This window comes from Podarcis pityusensis (assembly GCF_964106645.2).
Source record: "Podarcis pityusensis genome assembly, chromosome: 8".
NCBI classification, from domain to species: domain Eukaryota; kingdom Metazoa; phylum Chordata; class Lepidosauria; order Squamata; family Lacertidae; genus Podarcis; species Podarcis pityusensis.
In genome coordinates this window covers 66,801,153-66,821,737 of record NC_138033.1, presented here as the reverse complement: position 1 = coordinate 66,821,737, position 20,585 = coordinate 66,801,153, and the positions used below count along the sequence as shown (strand labels likewise).

The following is a 20,585-nucleotide window of genomic DNA, read 5'->3' as shown; positions in this document are numbered from 1 at the left end:
TTTTCCTCTGGCCCTGCCCACGACTGGCCGTTAGAAGGCTCTTGACTAATAAAGCCTGGGTCAGATGAAAATCTTGGTTGAAGAGAGAGGAAGATTCTGAAAGTTGAGGCTCTGTCAAGGCATAGGAATCACATTGAAACACTTGTTACTGAGTGTGTAGGTGTGGAGAATTCCAGAGGACTGAGAGGTGTGGTGATGAGGTGGAACACAAGTGGGGTTGCCGTAAGCAAAGTTTGTGATCCTTCAACTTGGGAGTCGTTCAGAAAATGTTGTGTGCAGTGCAACACGTGGATAGGAAACTGGAATCATTCTCTGCAACCATATTTCTTCATTTCTCCTTTTTAGACTGTATTGAGTGGTGAAGTGTACACTTGTGTGTCTTTCCTAATTGACATGGTCAATGTAAGTCTGGAACTCACTAATCCTCAGGGGAAGGAAGGCTCATTAGCCAGGTACGTTTCCCCACCCTTTGGAGAGAGAAAAAAATCTTCTTTACTGCGTTTGATTTTTTCTAACCTGGTTGCTTTTTATTTTTCCATTTTTCTCCATGCAAGAGATGAATGATAAAGGACAAGAGGGAGGGTTCAAATGATGAAAGTCGGGGACAATGTCGCTTCCTGCGGGTGAGGGGTGGGAAAACTTTTTTGCAGAGATTGGAAAGAGAAATGCTGGGCGGGGGCGCTTTTGTAAACCTTGAGCAAGGGGCATTCCTACTGCGCATCAGCTAATGGGTTGGTAGGAGCCTGCTTTCAAACATCCCCTCCCCTGCCCCCCCTCCCTCACTTTAGGCTGGTGGGTGTCTGCCTTGCTCGATCAAAGGAACAGCCACCCCACACCTGAGTTCATGTATACTGTCAGGTGCAGGGCAGGTGGTAATGGCTTTATGGGCCAAATGGGGAGGAGTCCTGGAGCGCCATGTTTAGTCTGTGGGCTTGGAGGTTCCCCACCCTTACGAAGAGAGGACGGACAGTGTCCTCAGCACGCTGAACGACGCCAAAAGGAAATTCCTCCTAAACCAGCAAGATTGTAAAGCGGGGCAAGTACAGTGGTACCTCTGGTTACGTACTTAATTCGTTCCGGAGGTCCGTTCTTAACCTGAAACTGTTCTTAACCTGAAGCACCACTTTAGCTAATGGGGCCTCCTGCTGCTGTTGTGCTGCCGCTGCACGATTTCTGTTTTCATCCTGAAGCAAAGTTCTTAACCCGAGGTACTATTTCTGGGTTAGCAGAGTCTGTAACCTGAAGCGTATGTAAACTGAAGTGTATGTAACCCGAGGTACCACTGTACAATTTGGAAGGGAAAGTAACAATTTGCGATAGTGTCCATTCCAGTGTATCAGTCCTTCACAGCTCTTAACCCTGCAGCATGCATTGTGGCTGATGCATTCTAGTGCTGTTACAAGGCTCTGCCCATCCTGTTTGGCTACAGCAAAACTTAAGGTGAAGCCATAATTCCTCACTTGCCATTGTTTTCATTTTCTTTCGTTAGCCAGATTGAGGCTGGCTCAGAAAATCTGGTGCCAGGGCGATCTCTGCTTACAGAAGGGAATCAACAGCTCTGTGTGACTTAGATCTGGAGTTGCCAGGGACCTTCTGCATGCAAAGCAGCCACCCTATCATCAAATTACAGCCTTTCTCCTTACCCTCCTACACTTAGCTAGGTAATAATAGCGCAGGAAGTTTCCTCACACCAGCTCAAACTATTGACCCGTCTAGTTTGTTGTTTTCCATACTGACCGAGTTCCAGCTCTCCATCTCCTTATACTTAATTTTCCCGCCAGCCACAATGGGTTGCATCCAATGCTAGACCCATTGAAATGAACAGCGATCACTCATTTTGGTCCATTAATTTTATTGGGTCTGCTCGTGAGTAAATAAAACTCAGTTGGATACAACCCACTTCTTCCGGGGGAAGTGGAGGAAGCGTATGCTACAATATGCAAATATGAGCAGAATATTTGGAAACTGTTTGGAAAGCATTTTGTGAGGTGCTTTGTTTTGTTTGGTCTCCCTTGCTTCAAATTCCTTTAGGTTTGACTTTAAGAAGTCCAAATTGCTCTTTGAGGGTTTCTCAAACCAAACCAAATCCATCAACTTGGTTTCACATTCCATGATGGCATTTGACACGCGGTACACAGGGCAGAAGATGGCTTCGGGAATGCCAAACGTGTTCAGCTGTATCTTCCAGTCATCAAAGAACAGCAGTGCTCAAGGAGCAATACAGATTGAGCTGCATTACAGGTAGGAGGAGCCCGAGATCACTGTGCCACTGAGACCAGGCTAGGTGAGACAGACAGCCCAGGACTGGCCCATGTGGAACAGGTGGCTTTCAGCTTGGTTTTCAGCCTGCAGACTAAGGGTCACCAAGGACTTGAGCCTCTGTGTCAAGGCCACCTTTTCAGGCAAGATTTCATGGTCTCTACAGCATCACTTGGTCCATTAACATTTATAATTAAGAACATAAGAAGACCCCTGCTGAATCAGTCCAAAAGCCCATCACAGTCCAGCATCCTGTTCTGAAGGTGGCCAATCAGGTGCCTTTGGGGAGCCAACAAGGGGGCTTGAAATGAAACTAGTGTGACTGGATAACGGAGCACAGCTGGCATCTAAAGAACCAATGCCAAGCTGCTGAGCTGTTTCAAGTACCGTATATACTCGAGTATAAGCCGACCCAAATATAAGCCAAGGCACCTAACTCTAGGACTAAAAATCGGGAAAACTTATTGACTCGCGTATAAGCTGGTTCACCACACCACAAACCTGGTGGTGGCGGCAGCGGAGGAGGAGAAGAACAAGCAGCCCGAAAGGGCTGCTTTTGGGCTGCTCGCTCCTTCACCGCCTCCGCCACCATGGGCAAAGGCAGAAGAGGAAGGAGCAGCCCGAAAGGGCTCCTTTTGGGCTGCTCATTCCTCCTCCGCTGCCCCTGACAGCGGCAAAGGTGGGGGAGGAGGAAGGAGCAGCCCGAAAGGGCTCCTTTTTCGCCGCTCGTCCCTCTGCCCCCCCCCCACTAGCAAGAGCAGGCATAGGCGCCCGGTTGGGAGAGGCACAGCGCCTCTTCCAGCCATGGCTCCTGTGGCTGCCCTTGTGAGAGGCGGGCAGTGGTGGAGGGATGAGTGGCGAGAAAGGGCTCGTCCCTCCGCCGCCGCCCGCCTCACTCAAGTATAAGCCGAGGGTCAGCTTATATTCAAGTACATACAGTATATCCTTTTAAACCAGCGATGTCACAGCATCGATACTAGAACAAAAGATGGATCTCAACCATCGTGTAATCAGCTTTGCTTGCTTAATACTCCCCCAAAATAATTTCAAAATGATGGATGCTCAAAAGTGGGCAGTTGGGGTTGATAGAAGGTGCATAAACATACTCATTGCTCACATCTCTCCCCGCTAGATCTACCAAGGATTCCTCCTGCTTCACAGTTGTTCTGAACAACCTCCGCGTGTTTCTCATCTTCGATTGGCTAGTGCTTGTCCACGACTTCCTGCAGACGCCCAGCGACACCAAAAAGGAGTCCAGCGCCACTCCTTCCCGACAGCGCAATTACAGCAGTGAAGCCGCTGTTGTTCCCAAAGCAGTGAAGTGTGGGATAGTTACAAAGCGTTCTTCCCTTCAGGTCTCCGCCGAAAAGCAGTTGGAGGTCAAGGTAAATGTGACAGGTAAGGCAAGAACTCGGGAGGCTGGGAAGGGAAGGGCTGGGGGAAGTCAGAGGTCAAGGCTTTGCCATGGCGGCAACCCATGCTTCTATCCACATTATTTGTGCATCATTCTGTCATACAGTGGGGGGTGAGAGTGGGAGAGATTAAGCCCAGGGATAGAGCATCTACCTTACACATAGAAGGCCCCAATCTCTGGCATTTCCAGGTGGAGTTGGGAGAGTTTCCAGCCTGAAAACCCAGAGGAACACTGCCAGTCAGTGTGAACAGTGCTGAGCTAGATTATACTGTCTCAGTATCAGGCACAGTTTCCTATGTTCCTGTTGCCGTCATGAACACAGAACTCAGTTTGCAGGTTGAACACCTGCAGTTTCAGACCTGAACCATTACAGTAGGGATGACTCGGGTTCAGCCTGGATAGACCCGCTTGGCAGGGTGAGGAGGGAACAGCCAGTCTGTGTTATTATTTTTTTTTTATAAGATATTTATTAGGATTTTCAAAATATTACAAAATAGAAAAAGAAAAAAGAAAAATACAAAATAAAAATAGTTAAAAACAATTCAGTCTTTCAATCACTTATCTTTCATTTGCTTGTTTCCCAGACTTCCTCACGCCTCCCTTTTCTGTATTCCACTTCAATTGTTAGTTTAGCAAATCCCTCCCCTCTTTGTTTATCCTAGTCTTCGATCTTAAAGTATTGTAACATTAAATTTTTACCTATTAATAGTCCATTTTTTCATATTCCCTTATAATATTACAGCTAAAAACCACTTAGTTTCTATCCAACATCATTGTAACATTCATCAATTTTACAATATTTCTGTAAATAGTCTTTGAACTTTTTCCAATCTTCTTCCACCGACTCTTCTCCCTGGTCTCGGATTCTGCCAGCAGCCAGTCTGTGTTAACCCTGATTTTTCTCCCGCTTATCTGCCCATACCACACCCCATTCTAGAGTTTGCCACTATGGTTAGGGACAGTAGCTCTCGGAGTTCTGTGTCGACACCCAGCATTTTGTGAACTGTTAAATGTGGCTGCAAAGATAAACAGAAATGATGAGCCAAGTGTGTTATTTGGCCATTGCTGAGCATCAGCTACCTTTCTGTGATGCTTGATGGAGAGCCCCATGCATCAGAAATTTTAAAAAGCTGTTATTTACCTTAAATTTCTCATTTTGTGACATCTGACTTTCCACACTAAGCTGGAGAGAGAATGTTGGCAGTATCCAAAACCCATTAACCAACAGTAGAAATGCTTGTCACGTTTTCACTTCAGATACTGAATTTGTGGTGGTCGAAGACATGTCCTGTGTGGATACCAATGCAATTATTCTGAAGGGGACCACGGTTCTCACATACAAACCCAAACTAGTGGATCGCCCTTTCTCGGGCAGTTTGTCTGGCATTGAGGTAAGAGCGCATCTCTCCTGCCGCCTGATGCAATTCTAGCAGGCGATGATGTTATTTTTGGGGAGTGGAGGAAGCTTACCTGTCATCCTAATGCAGGGGTTCCCAAACTCTGGTCCGCAGGGGTTCCCAAATTGTGGTCAGGTGGTCCGCAGCATGTCAGCATTAAATATCCATATAGATCTTCAATTGTATTTTGTTGCTTCTTGCATTTCTTATATCGTATTTTATTGCACTGCAACTTAAAACCCTATGGAGTGCGAATTGTAATGCCATGAAATACAAGAAATAAAAGAAGTGATAAAAGCACAATTAAAAATCAGACAGCATCCAGGGCAACACGTCACAATTGCTACAACAGGCAAGAAAAATAAGGAAGCTGTCTCCTAAAGTGTATCATAAGAGCTTTAAATAATCTAATAGGGTAGAATCCTGCACATGCATGAAAGCTGTATCTCACTATAACTTGGACCAGACTTTGAAGGTCCACTGCCTTGCCCTGTCTCTCCCCCCCCCCCCACCAGCATATTTTGGGCATCACAAGGTGTGGGGAGGGAGAAAATTGTGTTGGCGGAGGACCACAAACATAGTGCTTGATCTCTGTTCCGTGTCACCTAGGTTTTTTCATGCCGACTGGGCAACGAGCAGGAAACGGCGCTCTCAATCATCGACCCTGTACTAATTCAAGTTGAACTTGTGGGGAACTCTTCATATCCGAGCGGCTCAGGGTTGTTGGATGCCTTCAACAGTGAAGACTTCCCGCCTGTTTTAGAGGTAATGCTCTGAATCAGCCTGGGGTTGATGGAAGTTGCCTCCCCAAACATCTGGATGGGGGCAGGCTTCTCTAAATGAGCGTGTTCAGCGTTCTCAAATATACGTGCAGGCTACCCTGCAAAGGGTGTCTTAATTGCTTTCCTTGAAAGTGTCATAATAACATGTAAAATGATTGAGTGAGTTGGGTGTTGGTTGTGTTAAGTTTAGCCTGGAGAAGGGAATTCTGAGAAGTGATATGAGAGCCATCTTCAAATATCTAAAGGGCTGTCACTTGGAAGATGGAGCAAGCTTGTTTCTGCTGCTCCAGAAGGTAGGACCCGAACCAATGGATTCAATTACCAAGGGAGGAGATTCCGACTAAACATTAGAAGGACTTTCTGACAGCAAGAACAGCTTAAGAGTGGAACAGACTGCCTTGGAAGCTGGTGGGCTTTCCTTCCTTGGAGATTTTTTAAAGAGAGGTTGGATGGCCATCTGTAAGGGATTCTTCAGCTGCGATTCCTGAATCGCAGCCAGTTGGACTAGATGACACTTGCAGTCCCCTCCAACTCTACAATTCTATGAAACCTTACTTTAAACAAAAATAACAAGCTGTATAGCTGCTTGTACAGGTGTGCCTTTTTGGAATAAAGATGTGTCCTAGGACACCTGCGGGGGGGGGGGGGGATATTGGATTCAGACACTAGTGAACAGATCCTAAGCCGAAATTTATATGTGACTTTTTTGCCAATTTACTTCGCTTCACAGGGATATTCCCCCATTTTCTTCCTTGGTATGAATGGATTATTTCAACACTGGGATGGGGATCCTGTGGCCTCCTAGAGGTTGCTCATTTCATCCCTGACCATTTGTCATGTTGACTGAGGCTTTTGGAGTTGCAGCCCAACAACATCTGGAGTGCTACATCTGGAGTCCCCATTGCTGCTTTAAACTCAGAAAGTACATGGCTCCAGTTCTAAGAGATTTGTAACATTTAACACCTGTCTTTGTGTATTAGATTCTGATTTAATTTTAAACCAGGTTGTTTTAAAAGAGAAACATACGGGTTGTTTTTTTTTAATGGTTTAATTAAAAGGGTCAAGTAATTTTTTTTGTTTTTAGTCCACTTCTATATTCTGTAGACAATCCCACTTGCTAATTTCTCTTTGCTGCTGTTTCTAATTTTTATGCAGATTCAGTTACAAGCATTGGATATCAGGCTGTCTTACAATGATGTCCAGCTGTTTTTGGCCATTGCAAAATCCATTCCTGGTCAGACCAGCAACGCTGTGCCAGACCCGGCTGCTGCTTCAGATGCCAGGGCCACAGCTACTCCTTCTCCTGCTGCTTCCTCTTGGGTAAATGAGATCCCAGGACTGGTGTCAGAAACCATAGAAACGTACAAGCACACTTTGGATCCTGTTCTTGGTATGAATGCATTTTTTAAAGTTAAACTTGTGTTACTTTCGCCTTAAGTCATCCATTGCTGAGGTCATGTATAAGATTTAGTACGACATACGTGGGTAGTTTGATTAATTCATTTAACTAAAAGATACAAATAAAAATAATAAATGATACAATTAAAAGGAGATTGTCTGAATGTGATCACAATCATATCACTTGCTTATCTCCTTCCCCCCAAAACATTTTTCAATGCTTGCTACAGAAATGACATCCAGTGTCATATACACTCATATTTCTTGCCTTTGAGTGAGCAAACATACCAGGAAGTCCATCCATGTTGTCATCTAAACCAGGAAACCATGGTTAACAGCTTCGGAATAATATCCTGCTTAATAACCACTGATTCCCGGTTCAGCTGACACAGGAATTGAAGACTTCCTGATTTGTTTGCCTGCTTGCAGCCAAAAAGCGCGTTCCTATCTCAACTTAAGCAAAGATGGCAATCGGAACTCAGCCAGTATGACAGCTTATATTTTGTTATAGCAGTTCTAGGCAACTGGGATGTGGCTTCATAATGACAGAAGTATATCTACAGTCTTACACTGGTTGACTTGCCCCCAACCTTGCTAATTGTGTTAACTGTTTATGCTACACTGATAATACTACTTTTCTTGAAAATAGAATTGTTCCTTGTGTTTTGCAATTGACCGCTTCCGTAAAATATTTTGGAGGGGTAACAGCAGGATGTGAATATGTGTTCAGGCCTTAATAGCAATTTACTATTTAATTTCAGAGTTGCAGCTGGCCCGACTGCAGGAACTGGGGTTTAGCCTAGATGACTGCCGCAAAGCTCTATTGGTATGCCAAGGTATGGTTATTTTTGTGTGACATGCAGATGTTATAAAATCATCCTTGTAATAGTTTGCTGCAGCGAAACAGGAGTGCATTCCATCCTTTGCGGGTGGACAATATTGTCGGTCCACAACTTTTTTCCTCATCTCTCCCCCTCCCCTGCCTCTCAGTGCCATAACATTGATTGTCCTTACCCCGTTTTTGTGAAGATGTGATTTTCAACTAGAGGGGTGGACCTGCTACCAGGCTATGGCCTGATCTAAGGAGGGCTGCAGCAGCACTACCACCATACAAAAGTACACTTTTGTGTTAAAGGTTGGAATAAGTTGAAGACTACCAATGTAAACCGTTCTTATCATTTTATTATTATTTATTGAATTTATATACCGCCCTATACCCAGAGGTCTATAACCTTCCTCCTAGACCATCCAAATAAATTAAATAGTCAGGATGGCAATAAAGCTGCTGTGGTGGGGAAAGAGGTATGACCCTTCTTGGCAAGGGTTTTTGGCTGCTCAAAGCATGGTTTTATTCCTTCTGGCTACGCATATAGGCATGGAGGGAGTTTCTTTGGTCTTGGGTGTGCTTAAGGGATAGTAAAGGAAATGTGTTTCCAATTAGATTGATAGATAATATTGACCTGGTGGCACTTCCGTTTTTATTTTATTTTTAGCTCAACCCAGGCGCTGTGGGTTAAACCACACAGCCTAGGACTTGCTGATCAGAAGGTTGGCGGTTCGAAACCCCGCGACGGGGTGAGCTCCCGTTGCTTGGTCCCTGCTCCTGCCAACCTAGCAGTTTGAAAGCACATCAAAGTGCAAGTAGATAAATAGGTACCGCTCTGGCGGGAAGGTAAACGGCGTTTCCGTGTGCTGCTCTGGTTCGCCAGAAGCGGCTTAGTCATGCTAGCCACATGACCCGGAAGGTGTACACCGGCTCCCTCGGCCAATAAAGCGAGATGAGCGCCGCAACCCCAGAGTCGGCCACGACTGGACCTAATGGTCAGGGGTCCCTTTACCTTTACCTAATGTTTTCAAGTACAAAGGGACAAGCCTGCATTATTGGGACAGAAGCAGTTTTCTTTTGACGTCCTTCCTGCTTTGCATTGCTTAGTAGGTGTCTTGATTGTTTGCTTGTTGTGCACTCAGGTCAGCTGAAGAAAGCAGCAAGTTGGTTGTTCAAAAACGCCGAGCCTTTGAAGTGTGCACCGTTGGATTCCAGCCACCGTGATATCCAGGGCCCCATGGCTCTGTGCTTAATCTCTGGAGTAGAAATTAAAGCAGACAGCATCTGCATTTGCTTTATCGACGACTGCATGGACTGTGATGTTCCCTTAGCCGAGCTAACCTTTTCACGTAAATATTCCCACTTTATTTGCAGCCGTTGCTGCAGAGTTTGCTGGTTGTCACATGGCTTGCGTTTCAGTTCGTTGAGGCTGGGGAATCTTGGAGTGATGAGGGCATTTTAAGGTTCTTGGAAATCCATCCTGTAATCTCTTCTCTTAGGAAGTTAGCCACATAAGCTTCAGTCAACGCTCAATGCTGGTCAGGGTGTGGTATGTAGAATTGCAAGTTTGTAAGAACCTGAGGATCAGCCCTTGTACAGCAAGGTGGGCTTTTGGAATAATGCCTAGCATTAATCAGAATTTACCCAGCATCTTCCTCCATTAACAGGGAAAGAAAAGCATGCCCCGGGTGTTAGGTGCCTTTAAGAGAAAGAGTGAGTTTAGGAAGGCAACACCTGAGACTTCAAGCAGGGCTACATACCAGTCTCCACAAAACCAATGAATCCATCAGTCTCAACCCACTGTTAATATCCAGCAGGTCTGCCAGTAAAGCATTTTGAGTACCAGAGAAGGAGGAAGAAAGGAGAGGTGGAGCCTCAAAAGAGCAAAAAACTGAAAAGGAGCAATTAATGGCCCAACACATTTCTGAAGATACTCAAAGTTAATTAGGCTTGTTTGTTTGCAGTTCATGGGCATAGGACACAATGCTGTACATCTAAGTACTCGAAGGAAGAATATCTTGGAAATGTGATGCCATTTAATTTGCCTTTGTTTTGCACCTTTGAGAGCCCCCCTCTTCTCCTCCCACTTGGGATCCAGCTTTTGTTACGACTACTTCTGATGTTTCAGTGTGCTTTAAAAAGAAAAAAACTGTTGAGGGTGTTTGTGTATCTTTTTGTGTGGGTTAAATGCGTACCTGGATAGAGTCCTTTAGAACACCTTCTCACAAAGTGATGAACTGAAAAATGTTTGTTAACTATGGACTGAGGCTGGGAGGGGATATGGTTGTTGTTGTTTTTTAATGGTTGAAAAGTTGCTCATTAATTTTTGTATAAATGGTTTAATTTCAGACCTGAATTTTCTCCAGCATCTAAGAGCCAGCCCTGAAGGTTATGCGAATTTTACACTCTCGGGAGATTACTATAACCGCGAGCTTTCGGGTAAGAAGGGTGGGGAGCTTTTTGACCAAATGTGGCTCTTCAAGCCCCCCTATCTGGCCCTCAGGGTTTTCCTGTGGCGGTCGTCACCTACTGACCCTGCTTTGCACCTTCCTTGCCTGTTTATGGCTGGCTGGAATATGTCCTTGAACTCCGATAATTCCTCTTGTTTGCCTGGATGGAGGACAGAGAGGTGTGTGTAGCCTACTGTACAGAGATAATATTTACATTCATTGCTCAATATGTTTTGACTCTGGCCTCATCCACCACTGCCATTGTGGCCCCCTGGAAAGTCGCACAAAAGAAAACATGACTCTCAGGCTAAAAAGGGTTTGCCACCCTTGAGGATAAGCATTTGTGTATTCCCAGCATTTGGTGCTCAGAGAGATGCTGCTTTAGCCACCATGGCTAGCAGCCATTTACCTGAGTTCGCTGTACATCTGAGAATACTCTTTTTTAGAAAAAGAAAAAAAGACCTGTTTCTGTTTTTATGCTACCTGAGAAGCACGTAGTTAGACTGGGGTACTTCTGCTTGCATTTGAAGCTGCAGTTACTTGAATAAAGCATAATAACACAAAACGCACTGCAGCATGTATGAAACTGGTGTGACTGGCATTCAGAATCCATGTTTTAACCCATCGTGATGATTGGTCTGTTTTCCTCTATTTTTCCTAGGCTGGGAGCCTTTTATTGAGCCCTGGCCATGCTCTGTGTCCTGGCAGCAGCAGTTAGCCAGCCGCCTCCACCCTTCCCGGTTGAAGCTGGAAGTGAAAGCAAAGCATCGTTTGGACATCAACATAACTACTGTGTTAATCGGTATGTCAGGCCTGTGGGGTAGTAAACCCACTGAATTTAACCAGCCTAAGTTAATCTTGCCCATCAATTTCAGTGGGTCTGTTATCAGTAGGACTAGCATTGGCTGCAACCCTTGGCTTTGTTTGCATCTTTCTCTAAGCCTAATTTTTTGGAGGAAAGGAACTCAGCAGGCACCAGAGAAGTCATTGGTTGTGCAATTTTTTTAGTTTCAACCTGACCTGTGCTATATTTTCTTTTTCCTCTTCTTCTGTTTCTCTGTCTGTCTCTAGAGCAGTATGCCAGCACCAAGCAGTCATGGATGGCAGATTATTGCAAGCAGGAGAAGGAAGTAGAGGAAGTTGAATCTGAAGACTGGATGGGCTCTTCAGTTGACCCTCCATCCTTCGGACAAGGTATGGCTTTTACTCCATTACAGTGGGCTTTTTTTTTATAGCTTGTGATTGCACATGCCGCACTGTAGCTATAGAATGAGACCGTCATAATATTGCTCTTAGTAGAATGCTTAGGGCACTGCCTTTAGAGTTCTCCCCACTCTATGCTTCATTCCTCTCTGATAATTTGCTCTTCGGCAATTCGGCTTCAAACTGAGCGCTTGTTACCGCCTGTCTGTAACTTCTATGTGCATAATACTCTATTACACAAAAGGTCTGTTGGTAGTGTAACCAGGCCACGGAGCCCTTTTCTGGCTCACTTTATTTCATGTTTACACCCTACTCGCAGTGGACATCCACACCAACACCCTTTCAGCCTCCTGTGTGGCCTCAAGCCCAACTTCCCAATGTTTGTCCCAAGCTCCTACCTGCACTGCCAACCAGTTCCAATCTCTTAACCAGGATCCTGGCTCTTGCATGACCTTCCTTCCCACTCTCCTAGCTGTTTGGGCACAAGCCCCACTCAGATTGAGAAGACTGTGAATGGGCGCTGAAGCAACTTCTAAACCCTAGATCTTCCCATCCTCACTCCTTTGCCTCGGGACTGCTTCCCAGTCAGATGCCTCTGGTCTTACATCCCTCGTGGTATTAACAACTCTGAGAGAGAGTGACTGAGATGGTAGGAGCGTCCTTGATACCCAAGGGGAAATACTGCATTGTGGCCTCTGTTAAAACATTTGATCTCTGTCTTTTAAAAATAAATAAATGATTTCTTCGATACAAAATCCTGAAAATGAAACGACGATATCAAGCTTTCTTTTGCACCTACTTTCCCCCAGTATCATTATATTTTTGTTGCGGTATTTCACACCCCCATTGGCCTGGTTCACATGCAGTGCTAAACCATGGTTTAATTTGATTGTCCAAAGCTGGCCTAGCATCTTAACCATGGCTTATTAACCACAGGTTAGCCACACCCATGATGGTTCATTGTTCATGGTTTACATTAACCATGGCTTGGTGTTGCATGTAAACCAGCTCAATGACAGGGGCTCTTTCTCTGGCCGTGTGATACCCTTTCTGCTCATAACTTCCCCTCCTTTGGGTATGTGCAACAATCTTGCCTGTATATCTGCATTTTCCCCTTCCTTGCTAATGTTGTCTTTCCTGTCTGCCAGGCCTTCCTCTTGTCTACCTTAGAACTAGGAGTACAGCCAGTCTGACTAACCTAGAGCACCAGATGTATGCTAGAGGTACTGTATTGCAAAGTTGAGACGCTTTGCTCTTTCCCAGAAATGTCTTATATAGCAGATAGTTGTTGCTTCTGTGTCACTTGTCAAAAGGAGCCAATGCGATCTGTTAAATTGCTTGCGGTGTTGCATAATTAAATCCTACTGGACATTGGGATATGTGTTGATCAAACTCAATATGAACATTTTTTTTATCAAAGCTGGCCAGGCTTTATTGAGCTCCTGTGGAAATGGCCAGTTGAGTTTCTCACTTCCCTCTCTTCGAATGGTGTAAATAAATCAAAAACTAAGCATCCACTTACTGGAAATGCCATTTCTGGTGAACTTACTTCACATGTTGGTGTGTTAGGGGTAAAATTAAGGTTGCTGTGGAATCCAGGGCCTGAGAAGAAGGGTGCAGTCCTTGAGTTCCCAGCAGTTTCTCCTAGTGTGTAGGCTCAGTAGATGTTTCAGTCAGATTCCCTCTGGACAGACAGTTGTCCGGGGTGAGCTCCTGTTGCTCGGTTCCTGCTCCTGCCAACCTAGCAGTTCGAAAGCACGTCAAAGTGCAAGTAGATAAATAGGTACTGCTCCGGCGGGAAGGTAAACGGTGTGTCCGTGCGCTGCACTGGTTCACCAGAAGCGGCTTAGTCATGCTGGCCACATGACCCGGAAGCTGGCTCCCTTAGCCAATAAAGCGAGATGAGCGCCGCAACCCCAGAGTCGGTCACAACTGGACCTAATGGTCAGGGGTCCCTTTACCTTTTAAATGAACATTCATGGCCTTTCCCAGCAAAAGTTCACAGACTTACAAAGTAAGGGAACTTTATGAGTGAAGGACCACCCTGTACGGATTGGTCCTAAAGCTGAGCTCTGCTTTCATACCTTTTAATATTGCCGCTAATGGCTATTAATTTCTCATAACTACTAGTATCTGTGCAAAACCTAACAATACGTTTGTTTAATGATTGGGTAATCTTTAAAAGGCTAAAAATCCTTAAGACATGAAAACACCGTTTTGATTGTATCTTAACTTCTGAGCTATAGCTCTCTGCAGAAAGTTCTCTTAAACCTAACTCTGCACCTGCACCTGCTCTATCACAAAAATGCAAATTCACAAAATATTCTTAAGTAAATTTCCACTCAGGCTTCGCAAACTTAATATATAACAACTCAAAGGCTGGCCCCATTGTGAGTGAAATGGGGTTTGTATCCTACCTTTTTCACTAGCCCCCCCCCCCCCCGGCTTTACCCAAGCAAAAAAGAAAAGTATTTACTTCTCCCCCACATGATGTTGTGCAGCAGGCAAGGATGCTAGGCTTCTCCTTAACTGGAAGCAATGCACAACACACTATTTGCAGTGTTTAAGGCAAATGAACAATCTAATCCAGTTGACTAGGAATTTTTTGGAGAGGGTGATCTCTAGCCCAGCATTTGAAAATTTGGGAGAAGGCTGTATTCAGCTGGTCAAGCTAGGAACGGTGCCCGTAGCTGGAGCAGCGTCTGATCCCAGCAAGAGAAGAATAAGCCCTACAGGTCAGTGCCCATAGCTTCCTAACTTATTTTCTCTCCTTCCCTCACAGCTGAAATGAAGACGCCAAAACGCAGGCAGCCTTTTGTGCCATTTGCCCTGCGAAATCACACGGGTTGCACTCTGTGGTTTGCCACTTTGACAACAACACCGACCCGGTAAGGAATTTGGGTGGAGAGGAGGAGGTGAATACAGACCTTGATTTGGTTTGTTTGTTTGTTTTTAAAATAATTTTATTAATGAATTCCACATAGCAAATTATCAAAACATATATTCATTATTTTTTCCCCTTCCCCCTTTAAATCCTCCCCCCCCAAAACTTCCCTCAGCTCCTCTAATTTCTCAGCACATATTATTCTCTGCATGTTGTAAAATTATACATATCCTTACATTATCTATCTACTATGTTAACGCTTAATAAATTTGTGTATTCTTATTCAAAACCTGCCAAGGAGTCCCAGTTCATTTTGTTGTCTTTTTAGATAAGTTGTAAAAAGCTCCTACTCTTCCTTAAAGTCACAGATGTCCTTGTCCCGCAAATTGTATGTCACTTTGGTTTGTTTTTAAAGTGTGTGTACACACACACACACCCCAAAACTAGAGGTTTGAAGGATTCATTTTCTTGAAGCAGACTGGCAGATTTGTTCAGAGAGATTCTTGCCCTGTTGTGTCATGAAAACGCAAGGCGAAAGCAAGTTTATATGTTTGTCTGCGTAGGATAGACACTGAAGACTTTGAAGCTGGCAAAGCGAGGTCCACACAAAAACTGACAGTCTGGTATGACTTTTGCTTTTAGTGCTGCTCTCTCACACAGCGGAAGCCCGGGAGTCATCCCGGAGGAAAACGGATCGTTTTTGGATGGCACGCATAAAGTCAGCGAGTGGCGAGAAGTTCTTACTGGTGAAGAGGTTCCCTTTGCATTTGAAGCCAAAGGGAAACAGCGACACAGGTGACACATATTGAAACCACATTGCGATTATCCACTGTGATGGCCTTGCATTTTGATGCTTCAGCTCTTGACTGTGCACCTTGGAGAAGGTAACCTTTAACTGGAATTTGAATGGCCCTCTAGTGGATCAACTGAGAGCTCCAGTGCGCTGCATGCAGCAAGTTCCAGGATCTGTTGCAGCAGCTCCCAGTAAGGCTGAGATCCCCTATCTGAAAGCCTGGAGAGCCATGGCTAAATGTGGACAAGGTGCAGGGAACTGTTGACCTTCCACATGTTGTTGGATTCCAGCTCCCATCATCCCCAGCTAGCATAGCCAGATGGTCAGAGATAAAGAGAGTTGTTGTCCAGCAACATCTGGCAGACCAGAGCTTTGCTATCCCTGGTTGAGACAGTCCAGAGGTTCCTGGACCAGTGGTCTGACACTGTATAAGGCAGCTTCATATGACCCAATTGTGTTGTGCTAGTGAAAGTCAACTGGTTCTTTAACCGGGAAGCATTTAGTTTTGCTGTCAAGAGATAATGCTCTTTTATTTTATTTTTTTGCAACAATGTGAACCTGGAAACTCTTCACTGTTCCTTTGGTCTTAATGTTAATCTGCTTTATTTTAAAACAGGCACACACACGACCTAAGAATTCACCAGCTGCAAGTGAGAGTAAATGGCTGGGAACAAGTCAGTCCAGTGTCGGTAGACAAAGTAGGAATATTTTTCCGGTATGCAGCTCCTGATAAGAGCACATCTTCCTCTACTGTAAGTCCTGATGCTTCCTTTCTCCCCCCCCCCCCCATTTTAGTAGTTGATGCTGTTCGGCTGTTCTCTTCCCTCAACTTCCTTTCCCCAGCTGTATCAAAGTAGGTCTGTGCATTGATAAAAGACTACCAAAAAAAGCAAGTGGAAGATAAGGCTGTCAATAGCCTTAGTATAGTCAATAGTATGATTGAGTTTCAACTTTGCCCCCGTGGTCAGGTGTAGTAATGATTCTGAATGCTAGCTGCTGGAAACTGCAGGAGGGGGGAGTTATCTTGTGCTCGAGTCCTGCTTACAGATTCCCCATGGGTATCAGGCTAGCCACCATGAAAAGAGTATGCTGAACTAGATGGCCCATTGGCCTAATCCAGCAGGCTCTTCTCATGTTCTTATGTGTATTAGAAAGGCATGTGCATGGGACGCGGGTGGCGCTGTGGTCTAAACCACTGAGCCTCTTGGACTTGCTGATCAGAAGGTTGGCGGTTCGAATCCCCACAACAGGTTGAGCTCCGGTTGCTCTTTCCCAGCTCCTGCCAACCTAGCAGTTCGAAAGCGCACCAGTGTAAGTAGATAAATAGGTACCGCTGCGGTGGGAAGGTAAACAGCATTTCCGTGCACTCTGGCTTCCGTCACGGTGTTCCATTGCACCAGAAGTGGTTTAGTCATACTAGCCACATGACCTGGAAAACTGTCTGTGGACAAACGCTGGCTTCCTCGGCCTGAAAGCGAGATGAGCGCCGCAACCCCCAAGTCGCCTTTGAGTGGACTTAACCATCCAGGGGTCTTTTACCTTTTATCTTTACCTAGAAAGGCATGGCATACATTTGTAAGCTGCACAGAGATTTTACCACAGTCAAGCTGTGTATAATTGTTGCTGGATAATTAAATAGATTTTTAAAATATAAATTATATATACATGAACACTGTTTGTACAAAGCAAGATTCTCTCAAACTACTACCAGCCTGTTTGTCATCATAAGTGAGCCAATGTGCTCCAGGGACTTTGTTGTCCTCTGCAAAGATGACAACTGTGGCTAAAAGCCAGGTGTCTGCCTTAAAACTACACTGTTGTTGGCTTCTGTCTGTCTCCAGATGCAATGTGTGGCACATCACTTGAGGGTTATTGATCCATTATCCTTTGAAGGAATATCTGACTGACATCTGTAGACATTCCAGGGGGCGAAGGAAGAGCAAAACATGGCTGAGAAACTTAGAACAGCTTTTCTCAAACTTGGCACCTTCCAGATGTTGGACTACACCATCCCTGAGCATTGGTCATGCTTGTTGGGGCTAATGGGAGTTGGAGTCCAGCAACAGCTACAGGGGGCACCAGGTTGAGAAAGATGGTCTAGAACCTTTGGGCTTAGACTTTGGGGACAAGTTTCCATCAGTGAAGTGGAATCAAAATGGGCTGTTAGCATAACTGAAGGTTTCTGGCTTTGGGAAACAGAGAGAGGGTGGCGTGAGCGTTTCACTAGCGATGCAAATATGAATTAAATCATTTACTTGGAATTCTTGCCAGTATATATCCATTACCTGGGATTTATTTTTGCAAACATGAAAATGGCATGGGCAGTTACACTTTGCTGTACAGATTATTCTCAGTGTAGTTCTGACACTTTTCTGGCAATGGATGTATTTTTTGAAAGGCGGAAGGAAAAAGATGCTCCCCTTTCATTTGCTAACCTCCCCAGCCCTTTCTGCGGGTTGCTGTTTGTCTACTGTCTATCAGAGAAATACCATCCTCTGTGAAGAGCTGGCAAGCTTCCTAATGGCTGTTTTCGGCTTTTCTTTTTCTTTCCTAGGTTGGCAGCCCAATTAGCAGAACAAACATCATACATCCACATGTTTATGTGAGTAGTGAATTCTCCCTTGAGCTTTGCGGTGTGTACAATATACATTAAGAGGGGCATTCTTCTGAGGCATTGGGATGAATCTCATTTCATTTGAGTATCAAAGTTGTTTGGCAAAGCAGATACAGAAGAAAGAGTCACAGGACGTGACATCATGCTTAGAGTGGATATATCCATGACTGCATTTAGCTTACCTCTTCACATCTTAGTTGCATTGTAGGTTTTCTCTCCCCTTTTGACACTTTAAATAACTGTTGGCAGTTAAAAATCTCTAGACATTCAAGCAGAACATTAATGGCCGCATCTATAAAAGGATGTTTAAGCAGGCTGGGGGCAGGGGTTGAAAGTGGTTCATGGGTGCAAGACAATATAAGTATTTTTTATTTTTATTTTTAAGTAAATCCTTCAGAATTCCAACATGTATGCTTGGGTAAATAAAGCAGACATTTAAATCTAACAGAAAATTAGTATTTTATATTTCTTTTAGGCCTACGCCCCCACAAAACAATCTACAAACAAGAGCAAGGCAAAATATAACGCTCTAATAGCCGCATTAGCCAAACATAGGGCATTATTTCAGAAGCGGCTTTGTAACTCCCAAGCTAATTGTGATCTCAGTTTAATGCAGGATTGAAGAGGAAGGTTTTCGGGGCTCATATAAATGCTCATACAAGTCAATAGGAAGGGAGTTCCAAAGGTCTTGGGACCCCCACTGATAAGCCCTGTATTTTTGCAGTTTTCTTCATTGCCTCCAGTCCGAGTGGTATTTGCAGTCACCATGGAAGGCAGCGCTCGGAAGGTAATAACTGTCCGTTCAGCCTTGATTGTGAAAAACAAACTGGAGACGCCTATGGAACTCAGGCTAGACAGCCCTTCAGCACCAGACAGTAAGTGTGTGTCTTCATTTTTTAAGGTCCTGCAGAACTGCAGTGCCTGAGGCAGGATGCTTTCCCTTTCTAGATTCTTAATATTACCAGTGGTGTAAGATAGCCGTGCTTAAGGAATTCTTCTTTTAGCCCCCAATAGAGATCATTGGTAGAGCATTATCTGCTTTGCATGCAGAAGGTCCTACATTCAATCCCTGGCTTCTTTGGGTAGGAGTGAGGCTGTCCCCCGCCTGAAACCCTGGAAAGCTCCTATCACTCAAGCATGGATAGTACTGAGCCATTAACCTGACTCCGTAGACGGCCGGTTCCTATTCCTGGAGACACCTGAGTGCTGCAAGCCTGTGCATAGTTACCTTGCAGTACGCTCCATTGAGTATAGCAGGACGTGCAAGCGTAGAACTGCACTTTTGAAGACTTACGTACTTCAGTCTTTGTGGACCAAAGGCATGAACTGTAGCCTTCCATTCACACCCCCCCCCCCACACATCCCCACATGCCCTTAGATAAAGACAGAAAAGCAAAGGGGGGTAGGAGGAATCCGCGATACTGTGATACAAATTGAGGCCAAAAGGCCCAGCAGTGTAAGATAAAGGCGAGACCCATGACAGTTCAGAGCAGAGGTTCTCCTTTGAAGGGTGAATGGAAAAAGAGCTCTGCTAAGTCAGGCCAAAGGTCCATATAGTCCAGCGTCCTGTCCTCACAGGCCAGATGCCATATGTTTCTGGAAAACCTGCAAGGAGGACCTGAGCACATCAGCCTTCTCCCCCTTTGTGATTTCTTCAGCTAGTATTGAGAGGCATGCTACTTCTGACAGCAGAAGGGAGAGAGCATAGTCATTGTGACCAGCAGCCATTGATAGATTTCTCCTCCATGAATTTGTCTAATCCTCTTTTAAAGCCATGCAATCTGGCGGCCATCACTGCCTCTTGCAGGAGCAGATTCATCATTTCAACTATGTGCTCTGCACTTTTGTCTGTCCGGAAACTGATGTATTGCAAGCATATTTTGCATTTCTCATTTGGTTGCAGAGCCTGTAGTGCTGCCTTCGGTCATGCCGGGGGATTCTTTTGCTATTCCCCTGCATCTGACATCCTGGCGACTTCAGGCCAGGCCGAAGGGGATGGGAGTTTTCTTCTGCAAGTCTCCGATCCACTGGACAAATGTGCAGAAGACCTCGGAGGTCAGCAGCAGCAAACGAGAGTGCCATGCAATGGAGTCTGAAAACAGCCGTTTCTTCAGGTGACTTGGGTCTTGGGGAAACTGCACTGTTTGCTTCTCCTGTTCCTAATAGAAACAGTGTTGTATGCTGGCAGAGGCTATCGAGAAATGAAGAAAAGGAAGTATTTAGAAAACAACATGGCCGAGGTGTTTTGTGTTTGAGATCTGTCCATTTTGCTCCAAGGGTAGTGAAAAGAAACCATCACGTGGGAGGGAGAAATATGGACAGGCTACCATTTGATGGCAGCTGAGTAGCTGGCTGTGCTACCTAATTTGTGTCGTTAACCCTGCGACTTTTCTGCTTTTTTTTACAAAAAGAAACACAGCATTGCGTAAAACAGCAAACCAAACAATACGATGAATAGAATTGTTGCTACAGGCAGGTTCTCCTAAAATGGGCTGCCTTGACCTGCTGCCTGAAGTCCAGCCTTGAGCTTCTTTAGGAGAAGGAGTTGCAAAAAAATGGTACCAC

General features: G+C 45.0%; 1 protein-coding gene across 12 annotated transcripts in view; it reads left to right on the top strand.

Moving 5' to 3' along the window:
* The window catches only part of VPS13D (vacuolar protein sorting 13 homolog D), a 118,534-nt gene that overhangs the window by 39,924 nt on the left and 58,025 nt on the right, over positions 1-20,585 (top strand). For 10 of the 12 annotated variants that reach the window (XM_081015942.1, XM_081015948.1, XM_081015943.1 and 7 more), the window contains 18 exons: positions 346-452; positions 2,032-2,241; positions 3,392-3,657; positions 4,931-5,064; positions 5,680-5,835; positions 7,008-7,242; positions 8,012-8,086; positions 9,219-9,425; positions 10,426-10,515; positions 11,188-11,328; positions 11,598-11,720; positions 12,878-12,952; positions 14,512-14,617; positions 15,256-15,408; positions 16,023-16,158; positions 17,961-18,008; positions 18,745-18,895; positions 19,924-20,134. In XM_081015942.1, the coding sequence (XP_080872068.1) occupies positions 346-452; positions 2,032-2,241; positions 3,392-3,657; positions 4,931-5,064; positions 5,680-5,835; positions 7,008-7,242; positions 8,012-8,086; positions 9,219-9,425; positions 10,426-10,515; positions 11,188-11,328; positions 11,598-11,720; positions 12,878-12,952; positions 14,512-14,617; positions 15,256-15,408; positions 16,023-16,158; positions 17,961-18,008; positions 18,745-18,895; positions 19,924-20,134 (2,624 nt within the window). The remainder of the gene's footprint in view (positions 1-345; positions 453-2,031; positions 2,242-3,391; positions 3,658-4,930; positions 5,065-5,679; positions 5,836-7,007; positions 7,243-8,011; positions 8,087-9,218; positions 9,426-10,425; positions 10,516-11,187; positions 11,329-11,597; positions 11,721-12,877; positions 12,953-14,511; positions 14,618-15,255; positions 15,409-16,022; positions 16,159-17,960; positions 18,009-18,744; positions 18,896-19,923; positions 20,135-20,585) is intronic. The other 2 variants (XM_081015938.1, XM_081015939.1) reach the window with 1 other exon arrangement.